The sequence below is a fragment of the Oncorhynchus mykiss genome, chromosome 27 (genome assembly GCF_013265735.2).
Source record: "Oncorhynchus mykiss isolate Arlee chromosome 27, USDA_OmykA_1.1, whole genome shotgun sequence".
Lineage (NCBI taxonomy): Eukaryota > Metazoa > Chordata > Actinopteri > Salmoniformes > Salmonidae > Oncorhynchus > Oncorhynchus mykiss.
Genome location: NC_048591.1, coordinates 2,695,001 through 2,717,129, shown reverse-complemented (window position 1 = coordinate 2,717,129; position 22,129 = coordinate 2,695,001). Strand labels below are relative to the sequence as shown.

The window sequence follows — 22,129 nt, the reverse complement described above, 5'->3', positions numbered from 1 at the left end:
TTTTCCCTGGTCAGTTAACCCCAATAACTCTTCAAACTGTACAGCCCATTGGCCTTTCAACCACACATAGATACGAAGACCACAGTCTTATTTGACTTTTTGCTGAACATGGGATGCATCCCAAATGGCACACTATTCCCCACCTACTGTATGGGCCCTGGTCAAAAGAAGTGCACTATATAGGGTAGCAAATGGGACGCATCACATATTCTTTGACCTCCACCACCTGCTTCAAACCCCTAAATGTGTGCACTGTGTACTACTGTACGTGAAATGTTCCCTGTCCTTTCACAACCATACACTCCCGTCCCGCGGCTAGTTAGCTACCTGCCGAACGGTGAGGTCCACACAGTGCAGGGTCCTCTGCAGCCGCTGGCTGACGGAGGGGATGGGAGGGATCTCTCCCACCTTCAGCAGACGCCCTGCCTGCTCCCCTGCCTCGTCCTCCTGGGCGGGCCTCCGGCGCCCGTGCCTCTGGGTGGAGCCAACCGAGGGGGTGCCGCGGGGCGTGGGCTGGGCACTGTGACCCGCTGTCTCCCAAGCTAAGCTGGCGCCCATCATCTCCACTGCAACCTGGGGGTTCAGGGGCTTGTCCCGGATCATCTCCACCTCCGCCATCAGGAACAGGCTCTGGTAGGCCAGGGAGAGAGGAGTGATGTGTCAGAGAACAAGCACACACAGTCCAGGCTCTAGTAGGCCAGGGAGAGAGGAGTCAGAGAACAAACACACAGTACAGGCTCACATGCATGTAGGAGTCTAGTCATGATGACAATGTCAAGGTCATTGATGTAAAGGTTCAAGCAGTTCAAACCTATCTATTTGGTTTATGTAAAACTCTTTCTTTCCACTGCATCTAGAGCCGCTTGGAACCGCATCGCCCCCTCCCAGAGGATCGAGAGGGGGATTAGGAGAAACACAGCCCCTTCCTGGTCCAGGACAAACACTGTCCTGCCAACATACCCAGACTCAAACACACCCCACTTATATTCCACAGAGCCAACCAGACCAACAGACAGGCAGAACCAACACATCCCACTCACATACCACACAGAGCCAAACAAACAGGCAGTGGCAGACAAACTGAGAGTGACAGCCGAATAGACAGCGAAAGACAAACAAGACAGTGACAGAAACAAGACAGCGACAAACAAACAATACAGTGACAGCCGAATAGACAGCGACAGACAAACAAGACAGTGATAGCCGAATAGACAGCGACAGACAAACAATACAGTGATAGCCGAATAGACAGCGACAGACAAACAAGACAGTGGCAGCCAAACAAGACAGTGACAGACAAACAAGACAGTAACAGCCAAACAAGACAGCGACAGACAAACAAGACAGCGACAGCCGAATAGACAGCGACAGACAAAGACAGCGACAGAAACAAGACAGCGACAGCCGAATAGACAGCGACAGACAAACAAGACAGTGACAGAAACAAGACAGTGACAGACAAACAAGACAGCGACAGCCGAATAGACAGCGACAGCCAAACAAGGCAGCGACAGCCAAACAAGGCAGCGACATCCAAACAAGGCAGCGACATCCAAACAAGGCAGCGACGGCCAAACAAGGCAGCGACGGCCGAATAGACAGCGACAGCCAAACAAGGCAGCGACAGCCAAACAAGGCAGCGACAGCCAAACAAGACAGCGACAGCCAAACAAGACAGCGACAGCCAAACAAGACAGTGACAGACAAACAAGACAGCGACAGACAAACAAGACAGCGACAGCCAAACAATACAGCGACAGACGACTAGACAGCGATAGACGAATAGACAGCGACAGACGAATAGACAGCGACAGCCAAACAAGACAGCGACAGCCAAACAAGACAGCGACAGCCAAACAAGACAGCGACAGCCAAACAAGACAGCGACAGCCAAACAAGACAGCGACAGCCAAACAATACAGCGACGGCCAAACAAGGCAGCGACGGCCAAACAAGGCAGCGACGGCCAAATAGACAGCGACGGCCGAATAGACAGCGACAGACAAACAAGACAGCGACAGCTGAATAGACAGCGACAGCCAAACAAGACAGCGACGGCCGAATAGACAGCGACAGACAAAGACAGCGACAGAAACAAGACAGCGACAGCCGAATAGACAGCGACAGACAAACAAGACAGTGACAGAAACAAGACAGTGACAGACAAACAAGACAGCGACAGCCGAATAGACAGCGACAGCCAAACAAGGCAGCGACAGCCAAACAAGGCAGCGACATCCAAACAAGGCAGCGACATCCAAACAAGGCAGCGACGGCCAAACAAGGCAGCGACGGCCGAATAGACAGCGACAGCCAAACAAGGCAGCGACAGCCAAACAAGGCAGCGACAGCCAAACAAGACAGCGACAGCCAAACAAGACAGCGACAGCCAAACAAGACAGCGACAGACAAACAAGACAGCGACAGACAAACTAGACAGCGACAGCCAAACAATACAGCGACAGACGACTAGACAGCGATAGACGAATAGACAGCGACAGACGAATAGACAGCGACAGCCAAACAAGACAGCGACAGCCAAACAAGACAGCGACAGCCAAACAAGACAGCGACAGCCAAACAAGACAGCGACAGCCAAACAAGACAGCGACAGCCAAACAATACAGCGACAGCCAAACAATACAGCGACGGCCAAACAAGGCAGCGACGGCCAAACAAGGCAGCGACGGCCAAATAGACAGCGACGGCCGAATAGACAGCGACAGACAAACAAGACAGCGACAGCTGAATAGACAGCGACAGCCAAACAAGACAGCGACGGCCGAATAGACAGCGACAGCCAAACAAGACAGCGACAGCCAAACAAGACAGCGACAGACAAACAAGACGGCGAAAGACAAACAAGACGGCGACAGACAAACAAGACGGCGACAGACAAACAAGACAGCGACAGACAAACAAGGCAGCGACAGCCAAACAAGGCAGCGACAGCCAAACAAGGCAGCGACAGCCAAACAAGGCAGCGACAGACAAACAAGGCAGCGACAGACAAACAAGGCAGCGACAGACAAACAAGACAGCGACAGACAAACAAGACAGCGGCAGCCGAATAGACAGCGACAGCCAAACAATACAGCGACAGCCAAACAAGGCAGCGACAGCCAAACAAGGCAGCGACAGCCAAACAAGGCAGCGAAGGCCGAATAGACAGCGACAGCCGAATAGACAGCGACAGCCAAACTAGACAGCGACAGCCAAACTAGACAGCGACAGCCAAACAAGACAGCGACAGCCAAACAAGACAGCGACAGCCAAACAAGACAGCGACAGCCAAACAAGACAGCGACAGCCAAACAAGATAGCGACAGCCAAACAAAACAGTGACAGCCAAACAAGGCAGCGACAGCCATACAAGGCAGCGACAGACGAATAGACAGCGACAGACAAACAATACAGCGACAGCCAAACAAGACAGCGACAGCCAAACAAAACAGTGACAGCCAAACAAGGCAGCGACAGCCAAACAAGGCAGCGACGGCCGAATAGGCAGCGACGGCCGAATAGACAGCGACGGCTGAATAGACAGCGACAGACGAATAGACAGCGACAGCCAAACTAGACAGCGACAGACAAACTAGACAGCGACAGCCAAACAAGACAGCGACAGACAAACAAGACAGCGACAGACAAACAAGACAGCGACAGACGAATAGACAGCGACAGCCAAACAAGACAACGACAGCCAAACAATACAGCGACAGCCAAACAATACAGCGACAGCCAAACAAGGCAGCAACGGCCGAATAGACACCGACGGCCGAAGACGGCCGAAGACGGCCGAATAGACAGCGACAGCCAAACTAGACAGCGACAGCCAAACTAGACAGCGACAGCCAAACTAGACAGCGACAGCCAAACTAGACAGCGACAGCCAAACAAGACAGCGACAGCCAAACAAGACAGCGACAGCCAAACAAGACAGCGACAGCCAAACAAGACAGCGACAGACAAACAAGACAGCGACAGACGAATAGACAGCGACAGACGAATAGACAGCGACAGACAAACAAGACAGCGACAGCCGAATAGACAGCGACAGACAAACAAGACAGCGACAGACAAACAAGACAGTGACAGACAAACAATACAGCGACAGCCGAATAGACAGCGACAGACAAACAAGACAGCGACAGCCAAACAAGACAGCGACAGATAAACAAGACAGCGACATCCAAACAAGACAGCGACAGACAAAGAAAGAAAAGGGGAGAGATCTTACCTTGAACCTCTCCATGGCTACTGATGCTTCTGACAGGGACTTGACAGAGAAAGGGGTGACCTTCAAGGCAAAGGTCATGGCGTTGAAAACAGTCACCACTGTAAATGCCTGCAAGGGGAAGAAAGATCCAATACCGTCCATGATTTGTTTCAGTAGTGCAGACCTGGTTGACAAGCTTCTGTCAGTCATATCATCCATCAAATCCTGTCCTGGAGAACACTCCCCCCCCCCTCCCGGCTTAACGGGTTCAACAACCCAACTACCAAAGAACATACCCCGCCTGTTCATAATGTTGCTGTACTTGGGAGGTGAAAATGTTGGCTGTATCAAGCAATATGGTCATCGCCTCAACATGCCTTTCTTCTCACTGGCAGGGTTGGACTGTTGCTTTCAATACTCTCAGGTCTACTGGAGTGTCTAGGGAGAATCAAACGGCACCTTATTCCCTATTTAGTGCACCAAAGTAAAGCCCTGGTCAAGTCTAGTGCACTAAATAGGGAATAGGATGCCATTTGGGAGGCACACTGGGATTGGACCAGAGACCTGGAAGCTACCTGAGCGGCGGTGAGGTCGTAGCCCAGCAACATGTGAGTGGAGAACGTGGCAACGCTGGCGATCACCACGACGATGGGAGCCACGCCCACTGTGATGCTCTGGAAGTAGCCAGTCCTCTCTAGGATGATGCGCTCCTCCTCTCGAATCCCTGCAGGGGCAAATATATCAGTCAGTCAGACAATGAGTCCGTCAAACAACCAGTCCGTCAGGCCGTCCGTCAAACAACGAGTCCGTCAAACAACGAGTCCGTCAGTCCGTCAGTCAAACAACGGGTCCATCAGGCCGTCCGTCAAACAACGAGTCCGTCAGTCAAACAACGAGTCCGTCAGTCAAACAACGAGTACGTCAGTCCGCCAGTCAAACAACGAGTCCGTCAAACAACGGGTTCGTCAGGCCGTCCGTCAAACAATGAGTCCGTCAAACAACGAGTCCGTCAGTCAAACAACGAGTCCGTCAGTCCGTCCGTCCAACAACGACGAGTCCGTCAAACAACGGGTTCGTCAGGCCGTCCGTCAAACAACGAGTCCGTCAGTCCGTCAGTCAAACAACGAGTCCGTCAGTCCGTCAGTCAAACAACGAGTCCGTCAAACAACGGGTTCCTTAGGCCGTCAGTCAAACAACGGGTCCGTCAAACGGGTCCGTCAAACAACGAGTCCGTCAAACAACGAGTCCGTCAGTCCGTCAGTCAAACAATGAGTCCGTCAGTCCGTCAGTCAAACAATGAGTCCGTCCGTCAAACAACGAGTCCGTCCGTCCAACAACGAGTCCGTCCATCCGTCCAACAACGAGTCCGTCCATCCGTCCAACAACGAGTCCGTCCATCCGTCCAACAACGAGTCCGTCCATCCGTCCAACAACGAGTCCGTCCATCCGTCCAACAACGAGTCCGTCCATCCGTCCAACAACGAGTCCGTCCATCCGTCCAACAACGAGTCCGTCCATCCGTCCAACAACGAGTCCGTCCATCCGTCCAACAACGAGTCCGTCCATCCGTCCAACAACGAGTCCGTCCATCCGTCCAACAACGAGTCTGTCCGTCCAACGAGTCCGTCAGTCCGTCAGTCAAACAACGAGTCCGTCAAACGGGTCCGTCAGGCCGTCCGTCAAACAACGAGTCCGTCAAACAACGAGTCCGTCAGGCCGTCCGTCAAACAACGAGTCCGTCAAACAACGAGTCCGTCAAACAACGGGTCCGTCAGGCCGTCCGTCAAACAACGAGTCCGTCAGTCCGTCCGTCAAACAACGAGTCCGTCAAACATCGAGTCCGTCAGTCAAACAACCGGTCCGTCAAACAACCGGTCCGTCAAACAACCGGCCCGTCAAACAACGGGACCGTCAAACAACCCGTCCGTCAAACAACGAGTCCGTCAAACAACGAGTCCGTCAAACAACGAGTCCGTCAGGCCGTCCGTCAGGCCGTCCGTCAAACAACGAGTCCGTCAGTCAAACAACGAGTACGTCAAACAACCGGTCCGTCAAACAACCGGCCCGTCAAACAACGGGACCGTCAAACAACCCGTCCGTCAAACAACGAGTCCGTCAAACAACGAGTCCGTCAGGCCGTCCGTCAAACAACGAGTCCGTCAGTCCGTCAGTCAAACAACGAGTCCGTCAGTCAAACAACGAGTCCGTCAAACAACGGGTTCCTTAGGCCGTCCGTCAAACAACGAGTCCGTCAGTCAAACAACGAGTCCGTCAGTCCGTCAGTCAAACAACGAGTCCGTCAAACAACGGGTCCGTCAGTCCGTCCGTCAAACAACGAGTCCGTCAGTCCGTCCGTCAAACAACGAGTCCGTCAGTCCGTCCGTCAAACAACGAGTCCGTCAAACAACGAGTCCGTCAGTCCGTCAAACAACGGGTCCGTCAAACAACGGGTCCGTCAAACAACGGGTCCGTCAGGCCGTCAAACAATGAGTCCATCAGTCATCCAACCAGCCAGCCAATGAATAAGACAGCCAGCCAAACAATGAATCAGTTAGTCAGTCAGTCAGTCAAACAATAAATCAGTCAGTCAGTAAAATAATGGTTGTATCCCATGCATACGACTACAGATGGAAGTCGACAGGAGAGGTACATTTTGCTAATTGTTTATCCCCATAATGCAACACAACTTTGCAAGGCGGTGACCAACGTTGGGCACAGACTTCACAAAACTTAACAGCTCGAATGCGCCCAATGAGTCAGCCAGTCCGTCAGTCACTAGTCTTCATCTAAGAAGATTGACCCGAGATTAAAACACCAGATCACATCTGATATTCTGCGAAAAAGTTTACATGGAATACCACTCGTCATTCAGTCAGTAATTAATCAACCAGCTAATTGTTCAATTAAATCTCACACACGGCACTTACTGCGCACATCCTGGGAGAAGGCCTTGACCCAGGCATACATCTTGATGAACTTGATGTAGTTGAGGATCTCGTTCATCTTCTGGACCCGACGGTCCGTCACGGCCACGCCCTTCCTCCTGAAGTAGGCAGTCAGCCTCGAACTGAACATCTGCAGTAGAGAAAGGTTGTCTTTTCACTGTTCTGTGTGTGTTTTTGTGTTTGTTAATATCAAAGTGTGCATGCATGTAGAGTACCAGTCAAATGTTTGGACACACCTACTCTTTCAAGGGTTTTTCTTTATTTTTTTACTATTTTCTACTTGATGTCTTCACTATTATTCTACAATGTATAAAATAGTAAAAATAAAGAAAAACCCTTGAATGAGTAGGTGTGTCCAAACGTTTGACTGGTACTGTATGTATGCAAGTTGCCTGCTCACCATAGCAGGGTAGAAGAGGATAAAGACTGCAGAGCCCAGTAAGGAGGTGGGCCCCAGGATAGCCAGGTTGAAGCCCATCCCCAGCACAGCAATAAGAGGCCCGCCTGCCAGCAGACTGCCCACAGCCGCCGCCTCAAACATCCGCTGGCCGTCGTTAGAACACATGTTGATCAACTGCAGATAGAGCAACAGAGAAAGCGAGAGACACTTTACAGCAGTACAGAACTACACCATCTTTATCTCTTACTCTGCATGCACATGTACTGAGTTGCAAATCATGTGTTTTGTCAACAACTGCAGACTGTTTTTCCCTTGCTAGCATTGTATTAAAGGTGTGTCTCAAATACAATAAAAGGAGTGCTTGGCACTTTCTCAGTCACACTAACGATAAGCAACATCTGAAAACCCGAAACACGGCTTAGTCTAAATGGGAGCTAGCATTATTGTGAGGCTGACCATTATCTCACCCATTTCCCCCCCACCCCATCTCACCTGCCCAGTTCTCTTAAAGAAAAACATTTGCGTGAACCCTGTCTGGTGATCTCACCTGTCCCATGGATTTGTCACGGATGCTGCGTAGCCGCAGGATCTTGTGGAAGGCCATGGTGAGGATGGCTCCCCGCAGGCGGGTGCCTGTGCGGTAGTTGAGGGCCCAGGTGAGCGCCAGTGACCAGGAGCGGACCAGCTCGGTGCATAGCAGCCCCACGACCAGCAGCAGGCCGTAGGGCAGGTCGGGCTCCGCCTGCTCTGTGTACTCCAACAGCCGCTTCACCACAAAGGCCTAGCAGGAGAAGAGAGGGCAGGAGAGGACGGGGATGAGGAGAGGGAAAGATGAGAGCACAGGCCACATGACTGAAAGCAGCACCATGTCCAAGAGACATCTACATAACCACCACTGCAGTCATTATCATGGACATCTACTAAATCAAGACTAGCTAAAGCCGTCATGACATGACTACCGATAATCATCTGAAGAGGGAAACTGAACAGGCTCTACTGATTTGAGATAGAATACAGTTTTCCTTTAGTTTCAGCTCTCACCCTTTACCTCTGTTGTCCTTTTACTAAGATTTTGATAAGATCCTTTAAAAGAGAACGAGAGAAACAGTGAAAGATTTTGACACAGCTGTTTTTTTGGCACAGACACAGAATCCCATTCCAACATATAATTTCCTATTGTTTGCATCATCATGTAGGCGGATCCAAACATTCAGAGATGATACCTTCAGACATTATACCTACAGTCACAGCGGGTATGGGGCCATTCAGTTATGCTTAAAAGGTCTGGAAGTTAACGGCAGCAGACTATACAGACGGAGAGCGACAAAGCATAACGAATAGGGGGAAAAAAGTGTTGAATCTCGCACAAACACATACTGACACACACACATACGATGGACCAACAATCAATTCCACAGTAAAGTGAATCAGTCCACAAACAGGGAGTGTCAGCAAACCTACATTGTTGATAAATGCATGTTTTATTGAAATAGGCAAAAAGAAACTGTGAAACCATGTGTAAACTATTTTTTTTAATTGCACAAACAGCACTCAGGTAAAAATAATAATTAGCTGATCAGATCCAACAGGAAAGAGTAACAAACGCAATTCACATTAGAGGCACAAGTTCAGGTCAACAGTCTTTTGTAAGGTTCAGCCTCAGTTTTTTTTATTTATTTACGTTTCTAGTCCTCTGGGTTGAGATAAGTGACATCTCATATTTAGTTGCGTCTCCCCTTAGGTCATTGTCCAAAGATCCAGAGAGGAGGAAGGCCGAAGCCCCTCTGCCCTGCCTCACTGGCACTGATCCTACAGGAATTGTGTTCCAACAGCGGACCAGGCCAACAAGGCTTTTAGTGAGAGGTAGAGTCTGTTGATACAAGTCAAGTACTTTTTTCACACCTCGCATTTAAGGGGAAAACCGGTCCGATTCTCTGAGACACTAATATGAAAGTCTGACTGATCATTTGGGTGAAAGTTTCAGGTTAACAGTAGATTTTTTATCAGCAATAAAACAAAACAGCGTTGGACATTGGAAATAAACATCAAAATAAAAACAACGTTAACATCGAACAGCATTTTACAGTGCATTGTGGTAACCTATCAATTATTTTTATGAAGACATTTTTATATGAGAGAGAGAGAGATAGCAAGAGGGAGGGAGGGAGAGCAAGAGGGAGGGGGAGAGAGAGAGAGAGAGAGAGAGAGAGAGAGAGCAAGAGAGAGAGAGAGAGAGCAAGAGAGAGAGAGAGAGAGCAAGAGAGAGAGAGAGCGAGCAAGTGAGAGCGAGAGACAAAAGCGTTTCAGAGAAAGATAACTTTGATCCATCCCTGCATGAGAAACATGCCCTTACCTCTCCGGCTTTCTTCCCCCAGGGTCTCTGCCCGCTTCATTCTCTATTTCTCGCCGAGGGGTTTAAACGGACACCCTGTGGAATCTGAAGAACAGCCTCTGTCACACGCCACCTTGCATGGGGGGAGCAGTGAGCACAAACACTTGTATGCCATGCCCTCACCCCACCCCTAACTGCCCATCCATTTATCTTCCCAGCTAACAAATTTTGGTTTACGTTCTAGGAAGGAAAATAAATGAGGTTGTGGGAAGGTTCCTGAGCCAACATAACGTTACCAAAACGTTGTAGGCAAATTATTTTTCTAATTACCAAAGGAGAACCACGAGGAAACGTTACAGGAACGTTCTGTGCTAGCTGGGTTGATTTAACCTGGGTGAGAGACACAGGTGTGTTGCTGTGCTGCTATAGTAAGAGCAAATGAGACAGTAGTTGGGTTGCATAATTCCTGAAACTTTCCCAAAGTTCCTAGGTTTTTATGAAAATTCAGTTTCAGAATTTAGCAACCCTTCACAGCACAGAGGTAGAGACGGCTCACTGTGTTCCCTGTGGAAGAGAGGAGGATGACAGAGGCTATCCTAGGAAAAATGGAACTGATTAACCCTAACACCTGGGTCGTGTTCATTAGGACACGCAACAGAAAGCGCTTTGCAACAGAAAACTAAAATTAGCATTTCTTATTGGGCAAGTTCAGGTAGTCCCTCCCTGTTTCTCTGTTTTCTTCCATTTGGTACCTAATGAACACAACCGTTCCCTCTAAAGCACCTGTTCTCATCTAGGACAGTCCTACAAACACCAGAATAACATTAAAAAACAGCTGTAGGATGGACAATTGCAACAAGTGTCATCCATCTATTCACAGAGACCCTACAGAGGGTGACAGACAGGAGTACAGTTTCTGACTAGGTGTTGTTAACTAAAGAACAAAGATTCACAATTTCCATAACCCAGAACATTTCCTTAACATCTCCTTAAGCCACACAATGGATCCAAGATGCCACCATTGAATCAAAAATAAACTGAGTGGGACTGGTAAAAACACAAAAACAATACCCTACCCAATAACTCTCCTCCAGTATCCAGTTCATTTGTTTCGAATGAGTTGTCAGTAAGGCAATTTTAAGAGCCCAGTGTAGCCCTTTACACTCATAACCGTATACGGGTTGAAAATAGCAGAGTTGGACACTGTTAAGCACCTAAATTGGAACGCAGTGGCTGTACAGTAACTGGACACAGCCCTTAGCCGTGGTATATTGGCCATATACCACAAACTCCCGAGGTGCCTTTTTGCTATTATTAACTGGTTACCAATGTAATTAGAGCAGTAAAAATAAATATTTTGTCATAAACTTTACGGCATTTATAAACTGGGTGGTTCGAGCCCTGAACCCGGCTGACAGCCGTGGTATATCAGACCGTAAACCATGGCTGTCAGTCAATCAGCATTCACATTCAGGCCTCGAACCTCCCAGTTTATAAATGATGTTGGAGCTCAAGCTCTGCGCTTCCCAACGCTGTGTGGGATTTGACTGACAACCTCTCGGAACTTGAGCACCGCTCACGACAAGAAGTTGCCCCCACCCCTCCCGCTAATTGCGCAACTTTTGATCAAATAAAATAGTTGTCTGAGTGAGGGGAATGCTGTAAATTAAGAGGACTTTGAGGATTATAAATACCGTTTTGTTGTCAAGCCAAACACCCGTGAGTCCAAATGTGCGCTTCACATTTCAATATCATATATAGTGTTTTGATGACTATGTTTGACGTTCAGTTCCAAGGTGACACGACATCATACCATGGGTTGTTCTGAACAGAATGAGCCTAAGTTTATTTATTGTGGAGAAAATTCACTGCAGAATACACACCTGGATGCACTCCTGACTCCTTTCTACGCACACTAAAATGACCATCTGTTTCTCTGAATTGCCTAGCAAAAGCCTAACACTAAGATCTTATTTTATAACTAACGTTGCCAGCAGAACAAGCTATCAAATGATGCCCACCTGACCCGGATTGTGTAAACAACAGTAATTGTGTGATGGCAGGGATGCAGGTTTGTGTTCCAAACAAAATGCATATAAGTGTGCTTGCTCTAGTTCAATGGCACATTTAGGAAAGCTCAAAAATACTATTCTTTGAGTCATAAAAGTGCATTGAAATCATCTAGGAACTGCCCACTTTGGAGAGGTGTGTGGCCCCTTGGAAACACTAGTTAGACCCCTCACTCAAACCCTTGTCATGTTGCATCTTCCCCAACTTTCCCATGAATACTCTTATAATGTTACCGAATGAGTTTTTTCAGACTTCGATATCAACAAATATGTGTGAAAAATACAGTAAATATTAAATGCATATAAAATCAACAGTGTAATGTTTGGATTCAGTCTGGTCGTCAGGTGAAAGATTGTGTCCAAACTCTTCCCTTTCAATAGCTACCATGCTTATGCTTTTCATATTTCTGTAAGAAACATTTCAATTGAGCCCCATCCATATAGGCCAATTCCCACGACGAGTGTAAAGGGTTAACATTGAGACAGAAGAATCTTAACACATGTAACACTCACCTGTAGGCCTCAGCCTTGATGGAGGGAAGGGGACAGAGGCAGGGGATTGACACACCCTGCTAATAACATTTGAGAGAGCGAGAGTGAGAGAGAGCAAGAGCGAGCTATTGAACGACAAAGCCTCCCCAGGGGAGGGTGAGATGGCGTTACTTACTGGGCCACTGAAGCCGGCTAGCTGGGTGACCATGAGGCAGAGGATGGAGAGAAGCAGGCGCGTCCGACAGAAGGCCCAGACCACACCGCACAGGGAGGCCTCGTCCCCTTTCACCCTGCGCTCCTCCTCCCACAGCCCGGCCAACCTGCGCACACACAGGCGATCAAACCACAGGCGACCAACAATCACTGGCTGGAACTGTCGTGCCGGAGTAAGGCACCACAAATGGATACAAATCCCGTCTCAGCCTTGTCTCGGTCTTCCTCTACATTCTGGTTATCACAGTTCATAAACTGGAACTGTCGAGATCTCCGACCTAAAACCTTGAGACCAAAACTCAGGTGTAACGAGAACAAGACCGGTTATGATGTTGAGAAATAAGACCGAGGCAGAGACCCAGGCCAAGCACAATCGTGGTATTTTTCAATAAACTGTCCTTGGAAGGTGGACCTTTTTGACCCCGTATATACAGCGATCAGTACTGACCTGCGATGGTTAACCTCGCAGCTCTCAAACTGGGACACGGACCACACGTCCTCCAGCAGTAGCTGGCCTTTGCGGTGGGCGTGCACGGCCAACGGGGTCAGCCAGTTGAAGGTCATGAAGGAGAAGAGGCCCGCGTTGTCCACTGGGTGCTCATGCCTGTGGGGGGGGGGGTGGAGTTGTGGGGGACAGATCATTTAGAGAGAGAGGAGTCTCCCTCAAGATTTCCTGCTTAGTTATCCCTTGCCACCATGTTGCTGCTTGCTCTTTGGTGGTTTAGGCCAGGTTACTGTAAAGAACTGTGTGACAAATATTATTTTAAAAAGGGCTATTTCAATAGAGGTGAGAGAGCACCTATAACTAGGACCCAGTCTTTCCTGACCACTTGGCCTGACAAGGAACAACTATAGGCCTTACCAACAGTGGTGGTGCTGCTTGCTTACTTGCTGGTGGAGCGGATAGGTTTGAGGACGCCGACGCTGTGTAGGTATTTGCTCCGCACTGCTTCCTCCTCCAGCTCTTTCATGTAGGGAGCGCCACCCTCCAGGGACAAACCGCCCTCTGCCCTTGCTGCCGTCTCCAAAGCATCCTGGGATTGATTGAGATAAATGTATTGTCGATAAGAGCAGATACATTTTAAAACATTGACATGTTGAATTATCAAGAGTTGGATGCATTTAGCTTGTGGCGGATGTTACAGAGCCTGGGACCTTTTCATCCAAACACACGTGACCACCTCCTAAAACTTCCTTAGCCAGTTGCGCCACCAAAAGGGATTCAAATTAGCAACAAGTGGATACATCAGGCTCAGGAGTGAGTTTACAAATCCCCATCCGTTACACTCATTTATTTTTGTTGCATCAGTCCTAGTTTGATGCCAGTAAATTTGATAAATTCACTCAGACATGACTTGAGAGGAAAATACTGGTCGACAGTCATCAAGTATTAGGTCATTAGAGAGCAGAGAAAGCAGAACATTGTAGCATGCATCCCAAATGGCACCCTAAACCCTACATAGTGCCCTACTTTTGACCATAGCCCTAGTCAAAAATAGTGCACTAGGTTCTAGTATTGATGTGAGCCGTCCTTAAAAAAAGCCCCCCGGCAGATTAAACACGAGAGCCACGGTGCATCCACAAACACAGGTATGATAAAACCTGTTTATACTAGAAATAAGGCCTCCGTGTTGCGTCGTGGGTATGAACAGCCCTAAGCCGTGGTATATTGGCCATATACTGTTAATTAAAGCTCCCAATTCACCGCTTTATTGACACCGTTTTGGTCCGAAACGGATCTTCGTCAGGTCAAACGCACAGTGTTTACATCCCAAAAAACATTCACCTCACATGACCATAGCGGACATGACGCACAGAGTGCAAAAAATGTTTGTATATCTCTAATTATTAAATAACAATGAGATGGGTGCATGTAATTGTTCCAGAACATACTATATATTTTTTTTATTTTTTATTTTTATTTCACCTTTATTTAACCAGGTAAGCCAGTTGAGAACAAGTTCTCATTTACAACTGCGACCTGGCCAAGATAAAGCAAAGCAGTGCGACAAAAACAACAGAGTTACACATGGAATAAACAAATGTACAGTCAATAACACAATAGAACAATCTGTATACAAATGAAGAAAGGAGGTAAGGCAATAAATAGGCCAATAGTGGCGAAGTAATTATAATTTAGCAATTCACACTGGAGTGGTATGTGCAGATGAGGATGTGCAAGTAGAAATACCGGTGTGCAAAAGAGCATTGATGATGAAGTACCTCTGCTGTGCCCTGGAATAGAACCAGGTCATCAAGTTAGCGTTTCCAGAGTCTAATATGGCGCAAGAATGGGTTATTAGGGCTGACAATCACGTTCTTCTAAAAAAAAAAATATATATATATATATATATATATATATATATATATATATATATATATATATATATATATATATACACTTAAGCATCAAAAGTAAATGGAATTGCTCAAACCATTTCAACATTTCTTATATTAATCAAACCAGACCACACAATTTTTTTTTTAAATTGACAGATATCCAGGGGTACACTCCAACATTCACACAATTTACAAACAAAGCATTTGTTTTTAGTGAGTGCCAGAACAGAGGCAGTAGGAATGACCATGTTCTCTTGATAAGTGAGTGAATTAGACCATGTTCCTGTCCTGATAAGCATTCAAAATGTAACACGTACTTTTGAGGTCTCAGGTAAAATGTAAGGAGTAAAAAGTACATTATTTTCTTTAGGAATGTAGTGAAGTAAAAGTCAGCTAAAATATAAATAGTAAAGTACAGATACCCCTCAAAACAACTTTAGTACTTTAAAGTATTTGTACTTTACACCTCTGCTAATTTGTGACCTTAATTATTCAATCAAGTACAAGGGATGAGCAAAAACCCACAGACACTCAGCCCTCCGTGGATTGAGATTTGACAAAGTTTTATGGTAACAAAAACACCCTAATTTGTTTTATGATTGGGAAATGTTGGAATTGGGCCATGTCAGTTTCTAAAAGAAATCGCAATAGCAAATTTTATCACATTACTGTAAAGGTGTGGCCAGAATGGTTCATCTTTTGCAGTGACTTTTTCAAAACAAGAACTGCATGCCGTGGCCGCCTACAGTGATTTATTATCTATTCAAACAATTTAAAAGTAAATGCTACAGCCCACACTTCTATGCAAACGACAATCTTGTTCAATTCTTTATTAATCCATAGATGATGTCCGTAAACCCGAGACATTTAGTATACGTTACGTTTTGTATGGTGTGTATTAATTTGTGGATGTCCATCAACCATTTCATATTATTTGTTACGTATTGGCAAAATTTGTAATCAATTTATAAAAACTTACTAAATGTTACGAATTCTAGCTAGGTGACTAACGTTAGCTAGGATAGGAGTTAATGTTACATTTAGGAGATGGGTTAAAGGGTTATATGTTAAGGATAGGGGAAGGGTTAGCTAACATGTTAATTGGTGCAAAGTAGCTAAAAAGAAGTAAGTTGGTGAAAAGTTGCTAATTAGCTCAAATGTTTAAGTTGTCCTTGATGAGATTCAGCCTCCCCTGTTATTGTAATGGTGAGATGTTAGCATGTCTTGGGGTATGATATTAGTGAGTCTAACTTTCACTCATTTATCACAATTCATGTAGAAGTGTTTAGAAACACGTTCTTATTTCCAAAATGACAATACATTATTTACCATTCATTTCTGTTGGGCACAAAATAATCTGAAACACAATTTAAACAAATAGCAAAAGCATCCAACAAGTTTGTAGAGTCACAAGCTTGATGTAAACATTGCATGCTAGGAATATGGGACCAAATACTAAACTTGACTACTTTAATACACACATTAGTGAATTAGTCCCAAAACTTTTGCTCCCCTAAAATGGGGGACTATGTAAAAAAAAAGTAAAAAAAAAAAAAAGTGCTGTAATTTCTAAATGGTTCACACAATATGGATGGCAAATACCCTCAAATTAAAGCAGACCGTCTGTACTTTAACCTCAGTCATTGTACCGTTTCAAATCCAAAGTGCTGGAATACAAAGCAAAAACTATTTAAAAAATGTGTCACCCTCTCAATACTTTTGTAGCTCACTGTATTTGTTGGGTAGCGGGAATAAACCAGTCGTGATGATTTAAGCTGATAGAAAAGTCAAAGAAACATATTAGGCTATGTAATCTGACCTCCTTACCACTGGAAAATTCATCTGCTTTATCATGACGTTTTAATGTTTTTATTAGCCTACCATTATTACAATTCCTGTGTATCAAACACCTCCATTATCCAAAAACAACTATATTTGATTGCGATACAATTCTTCAACCACTAGAAGTTCTGCGTACGCATGACCGGAGCTGGGCATGGAGATACGCACACTTTCCCCGTCAAGTTCAATATGAATAAACACCAACCTTTGCAGGAAAACTGACGCATGCAAGGTTTAAAGTAATTTTTGTGTGCACGCAGTTTTGATAAATGAGGCCCCAGGAGACTATTTATGGCCTCCAGGTCCTTATATGAAGGTCCATATGAGACCAGTTCTTCCTGTCCAGCTCAGAACAGAGCATGGGTAGCCCATCACAGGGAGCTATGCAAGTTTTGAATATGTGACATTGTTGGTGAGCAAGTCGAGGTAAGAACCGTCACAAAAAGCGGCCAAGCGGAGATGCAGAGGTCGTTCAGGCAGAGAGCAGGACGAGAACAATGAGCACCCATGCTGGAGTCAGCAGTACGAGGAGCGTACGTCTCAAACACACACACACAAACACACAATCACTAACACACGTCATGTGACGAGGCAGTATGTAACACTTGCACAATTATTTTCTTTTTGAACCAGCAGACAAAGACAGAGTAATTCTGTCACAGAGGACGTCTGGGGAACGACTGAGGGACAGCAAAGATGTCAGCTCACACTACTCAGAGGAGTGAGGGAAACAGAGGGAGGTAGAAATCAGAGAGAGGTCATTTTTAAGGATAAATTATTGCAGAATATGGATTGTTTGCTAGATTTGAGTTTCCCTTTACTGTAGTGTGAAAATGCCTTTAATTAGTAAATTATATTAATACATGGCAGTGTTTCCCCTATATGCATTTAGCAGCGGTGCATCGCCATAGAGAGAGATTTCTCTATGTACAGTGGGGAGAACAAGTATTTGATACACTGCCGATTTTGCAGGTTTTCCTACTTACAAAGCATGTAGAGGTCTGTAAGTTTTATCATAGGTACACTTCAACTGTGAGAAACAGAATCTAAAACAAAAATCCTGAAAATCACATTGTATGATTTTTAAGTAATTAATTTGCATTTTATTGCATGACATAAGTATTTGATACATCAGAAAAGCAGAACTTAATATTTGGTACAGAAACCTGTGTTTGCAATTACAGAGATCATACGTTTCCTGTAGTTCTTGACCAGGTTTGCACACACTGCAGCAGGGATTTTGGCACACTCCTCCATACAGACCTACTCCAGATCATTCAGGTTTCGGGGATGTCGCTGGGCAATACGGACTTTCAGCTCCCTCCAAAGATGTTCTATTGGGTTCAGGTCTGGAGATTGGCTAGGCCACTGGCTAGGCCACCTTGAGATGCTTCTTACGGAGCCACTCTTTAGTTGCCCTGGCTGTGTGTTTCGGGTTGTTGTCATGCTGGAAGACCCAGCCACGACCCTTCTTCAATGCTCTTACTGAGGGAAGGAGGTTGTTGGCCAAGATCTCGCGATACATGGCCCCATCCATCCTCTCCTCAATACCGTGCAGTCGTCCTGTCCCCTTTGCAGGAAAGCATCCCCAAATAATGATGTTTCCACCTCCATGCTTCACGGTTGGGATGGTGTTCTTGGGGTTGTACTCATCCTTCTTCTTCCTCCAAACACGGCGAGTGGAATTTAGACCAAAAAGCTCTATTTTTGTCAGACCACATGACCTTCTCCCATTCCTCCTCTGGATCATCCAGATGGTCATTGGCAAACTTCAGACGGGCCTGGACATGCGATGGCTTGAGCAGGGGGACCTTGCATGCGCTGCAGGATTTTAAACCATGACGGCGTAGTGTGTTACTAATGGTTTTCTTTGAGACTGTCGTTCCAGCTCTCTTCAGGTCATTGACCAGGTCCTGCCGTGTAGTTCTGGGCTGATCCCTCACCAACCCCATGATCATTGATGCCCCACGAGGTGAGATCTTGCATGGAGCCCCAGACCCGAGGGTGATTGACCGTCATCTTGAACTTCTTTAATTTTCTAATAATTGCGCCAACAGTTGTTGCCTTCTCACCAAGCTGCTTGCCTATTGTCCTGTAGCCCATCCCAGCCTTGTGCAGGTCTACAATTTTATCCCTGATGTCCTTACAAAGCCCTCTGGTCTTGGCCATTGTGGAGAGGTTGGAGTCTGTTTGATTGAGTGTATGGACAGGTGTCTTTTATACAGGTAACGAGTTCAAACAGGTACAGTTAATACAGGTATTGAGTGGAGAACAGGAGGGCTTCTTAAAGAAAAACTAACAGGTCTGTGAGAGCCAGAATTCTTACTGGTTGGTAGGTGATCAAATACTTATGTCATGCAAATTAATTACTTAAAAATCATACAATGTGATTTTCTGGATTTTTTTTCTCATTTTGTCTGTCATAGTTGAAGTGTGCCTATGATGAAAATTACAGGCCTCTCCCATCTTTTTAAGTGGGAGAACTTGCACAATTGGTGGCTGACTAAATACTTTTTTGCCCCACTATACATATACATACATAAATACACATGTATATATACACATACACACACATATCAAATCAAAGTTTATTTGTCATGTGCACCGAATTCAACAGGTGCAGACCTTACAGTGAAATGCTTAATTCCAGGCTCTAACCAACGGTGCAAAAAAGGTATTAGGTGAACAATAGATAAGTAAAGAAATAAAACAACAGTAAAAAGACAGGCTATATACAGTAGAGAGGCTATAAAAGTAGCGAGGCTACATACAGACCCCAGTTAGTCAGGCTGATTTGAGGGAGTATGTACATGTAGATATGGTTAAAGTGACTATGCATATATGATGAAGGGAGAGTAGCAGTAGCGTAAAAAGAGGGGTTGGGGGAGGCACACAAAAATAGTCCTGGTAGGCATTTGATTACCTGTTCAGGAGTCTTATGGCTTGTGGGTAAAAACTGTTGTGGGTAATAAAAAAAAAGCCTTTTTGTACAAGAATTGGCAGTCCGGTACCACTTGCCATGTGGTAGCAGAGAGAACAGTCTATGACTGGGGTGGCTGGGGTCTTTGACAATTTTTAGGGCCTTCCTCTGACACCGCCTGGTATAGAGGTCCTGGATGGCAGGCAGTTTATCCCCAGTGATGTACTGGGCCATACGCACTACCCTCTGTGGTGCCTTGCGGTCAGAGGCTGAGCAATTGCCGTACCAGGCAGTGATGTAACCACTCTCAATGTTGCAGCTGTAGAACCTTTTGAGGATCTCAGGACCCATGCCAAATCTTTTTAGTTTCCTGAGGGGGAATAGGCTTTGTCGTGCCCCCTTCACGACTGTCTTGGCGTGTTTGGACCATTCTAGTTTGTTGTTGATGTGGACACCAAGGAACTTGAAGCTCTCAACCTGCTCCACTACAGCCCCGTCGATGAGAATGGGGGCTTGCTCGGTTCTCCTTTTCCTGTCATCTACAATCATCTCCTTAGTCTTGGTTATGTTGAGGGATAGGTTGTTATTCTGGCACCACCCGGCCAGGTCTCTGACCTCCTCCCTATAGGCTGTCACGTTGCCGTCGGTGATCAGGCCTACCACTGTTGTGTCGTCTGCAAACTTAATGGTGTTGGAGTCGTGCCTGGCCATGCAGTCGTGGGTGAACAGGGAGTAACGGAGGGGACTGAGTACGCACCCCTGGGGAGCTCCAGTGTTGAGGATGTTGCTACCTACCCTCACCACCTGGGGGCAGCCCGTCAGGAAGTCCAGGATCCAGTTGCAGAGGGAGGTGTTTAGTCCCAGGATCCTTAGCTTAGTGATGAGCTTTGAGGGTACTATTGTGTTGAACTCTGAGCTGTAGTCAACGAATATCATTCTCACTTGAGTATTCCTTTTGTCCAGGTGGGAAAGGGCAGTGTGAAGTGCATTAGAGATTGCAACATCTGTGGATCTGTTTGGGCGGTATGCAAATTGGAGTGGGTCTAGGGTTTCTGGGATAATGGTGTTGATGTGAGCCATTACCAGCCTTTCAAAACACTTCATGGCTAAGGACGTGAGTGCTACGGGTCTGTAGTCATTTAGGCAGGTTGCCTTTGTGTTCTTGGGCACAGGAACTATGGTGGTCTGCTTGAAACATGTTGGTATTACAGTCTCAATCAGGGACATGTTGAAAATGTCAGTGAAGACACCTGCCAGTTGGCCAGCACATGCCCGGAGCACACGTCCTGGTAATCCGTCTGGCCCCGCAGCCTTGTGTATGTTGACCTGTTTAAAGGTCTTACTCACATCGGCTACGGAGAACGTGATCACACAGTCGTCCGGAACAGCTGATGCTCTCATGCATGCCTCAGTGTTGCTTGCTTCAAAGTGAGCATAGAAGTGATTGTTGGGAAAATTATGATTAAATGACTGAACAAATCATTTTAAATGGAACTATAACTAAGTAAACTTATACTCTGATTAACAATATGAGTTCATAAGAAGGGACTGTGTGATACGGACAAGGAGTAATTAAAGTTAATGAACACCATTCCAACTAGGAAGAAAGAAATGGTTTGTGGATTAAGTAAACAGATAAGGTAGTTAACCTATGGTTGAACTGACAAAACTGGGCTCTGGGGTGTTTTAGATAAGGCTGTGAGTGCATTCCTAGGTTCTCTGTTTATTAGAACTGTCAGCTAAGTGGTGATCGATAATGTTGATGGGTCAAAAGTTAATTCAGTTATGTTGTGTGATCTGTGTGTGTGTTAGTAAGTTAGAATGAACTATTAACCTCACTTTGTCCCGGTCGAGAGGAGGGGATTCTGTTAAGCAATAAAATGCCGTTATGTTATTGTATATATACTGTTGCTCGTGGGAACGTGGCAGCGCGCTCCGAGAATAAATTATGTTACCTATTATTGAGAAGACTGGTCTCCGTCTATTTTATGCAAACAAGAATCTTACAAATTCTCATGAATTAGATTAAGGGAATTCAATTAATGAAAACACATTGGAATAATTAAATTACAGTAACAGTGATTTAGCTCGTCTGGTAGGCTCATGTCACTGGGCAGCTCGCGGTTGTGCTTCCCTTTGTAGTCTGTAATAGATTGCAAGCCCTACCACATAAGACTGGCGTCGGAGCCGGTGTAGTATAATTCAATCTTAGCCCTGTATCGACGCTTGCCTGTTTGTCGCAGGGCATAGCAGGATTTCTTGTAAGCTTCCAGGTTAGAGACCCGCACCTTGAAAGCAGAAACTCTACCCTTTAGCTCAGTGTGAATGCTGCCTGTAATCCATGGCTTCTGGTTGGG

General features: G+C 46.1%; 1 protein-coding gene across 6 annotated transcripts in view; it reads right to left on the bottom strand.

The window, feature by feature from the left end:
* The window catches only part of abcc5 (ATP-binding cassette, sub-family C (CFTR/MRP), member 5), a 64,046-nt gene that overhangs the window by 34,920 nt on the left and 6,997 nt on the right, over positions 1-22,129 (bottom strand). For all 6 annotated transcript variants that reach the window (XR_005040003.1, XR_005040004.1, XR_005040005.1 and 3 more), the window contains 9 exons: positions 13,559-13,704; positions 13,119-13,274; positions 12,633-12,777; positions 8,112-8,345; positions 7,565-7,738; positions 7,147-7,294; positions 4,795-4,943; positions 4,241-4,348; positions 328-630 (listed from right to left, as the gene is read on the bottom strand). Coding sequence is in view for 2 of the 6 variants with exons in the window: in XM_036965103.1 (XP_036820998.1) it covers positions 328-630; positions 4,241-4,348; positions 4,795-4,943; positions 7,147-7,294; positions 7,565-7,738; positions 8,112-8,345; positions 12,633-12,777; positions 13,119-13,274; positions 13,559-13,704 (1,563 nt within the window). In the remaining 4 variants the exon portion in view is untranslated. The remainder of the gene's footprint in view (positions 1-327; positions 631-4,240; positions 4,349-4,794; positions 4,944-7,146; positions 7,295-7,564; positions 7,739-8,111; positions 8,346-12,632; positions 12,778-13,118; positions 13,275-13,558; positions 13,705-22,129) is intronic.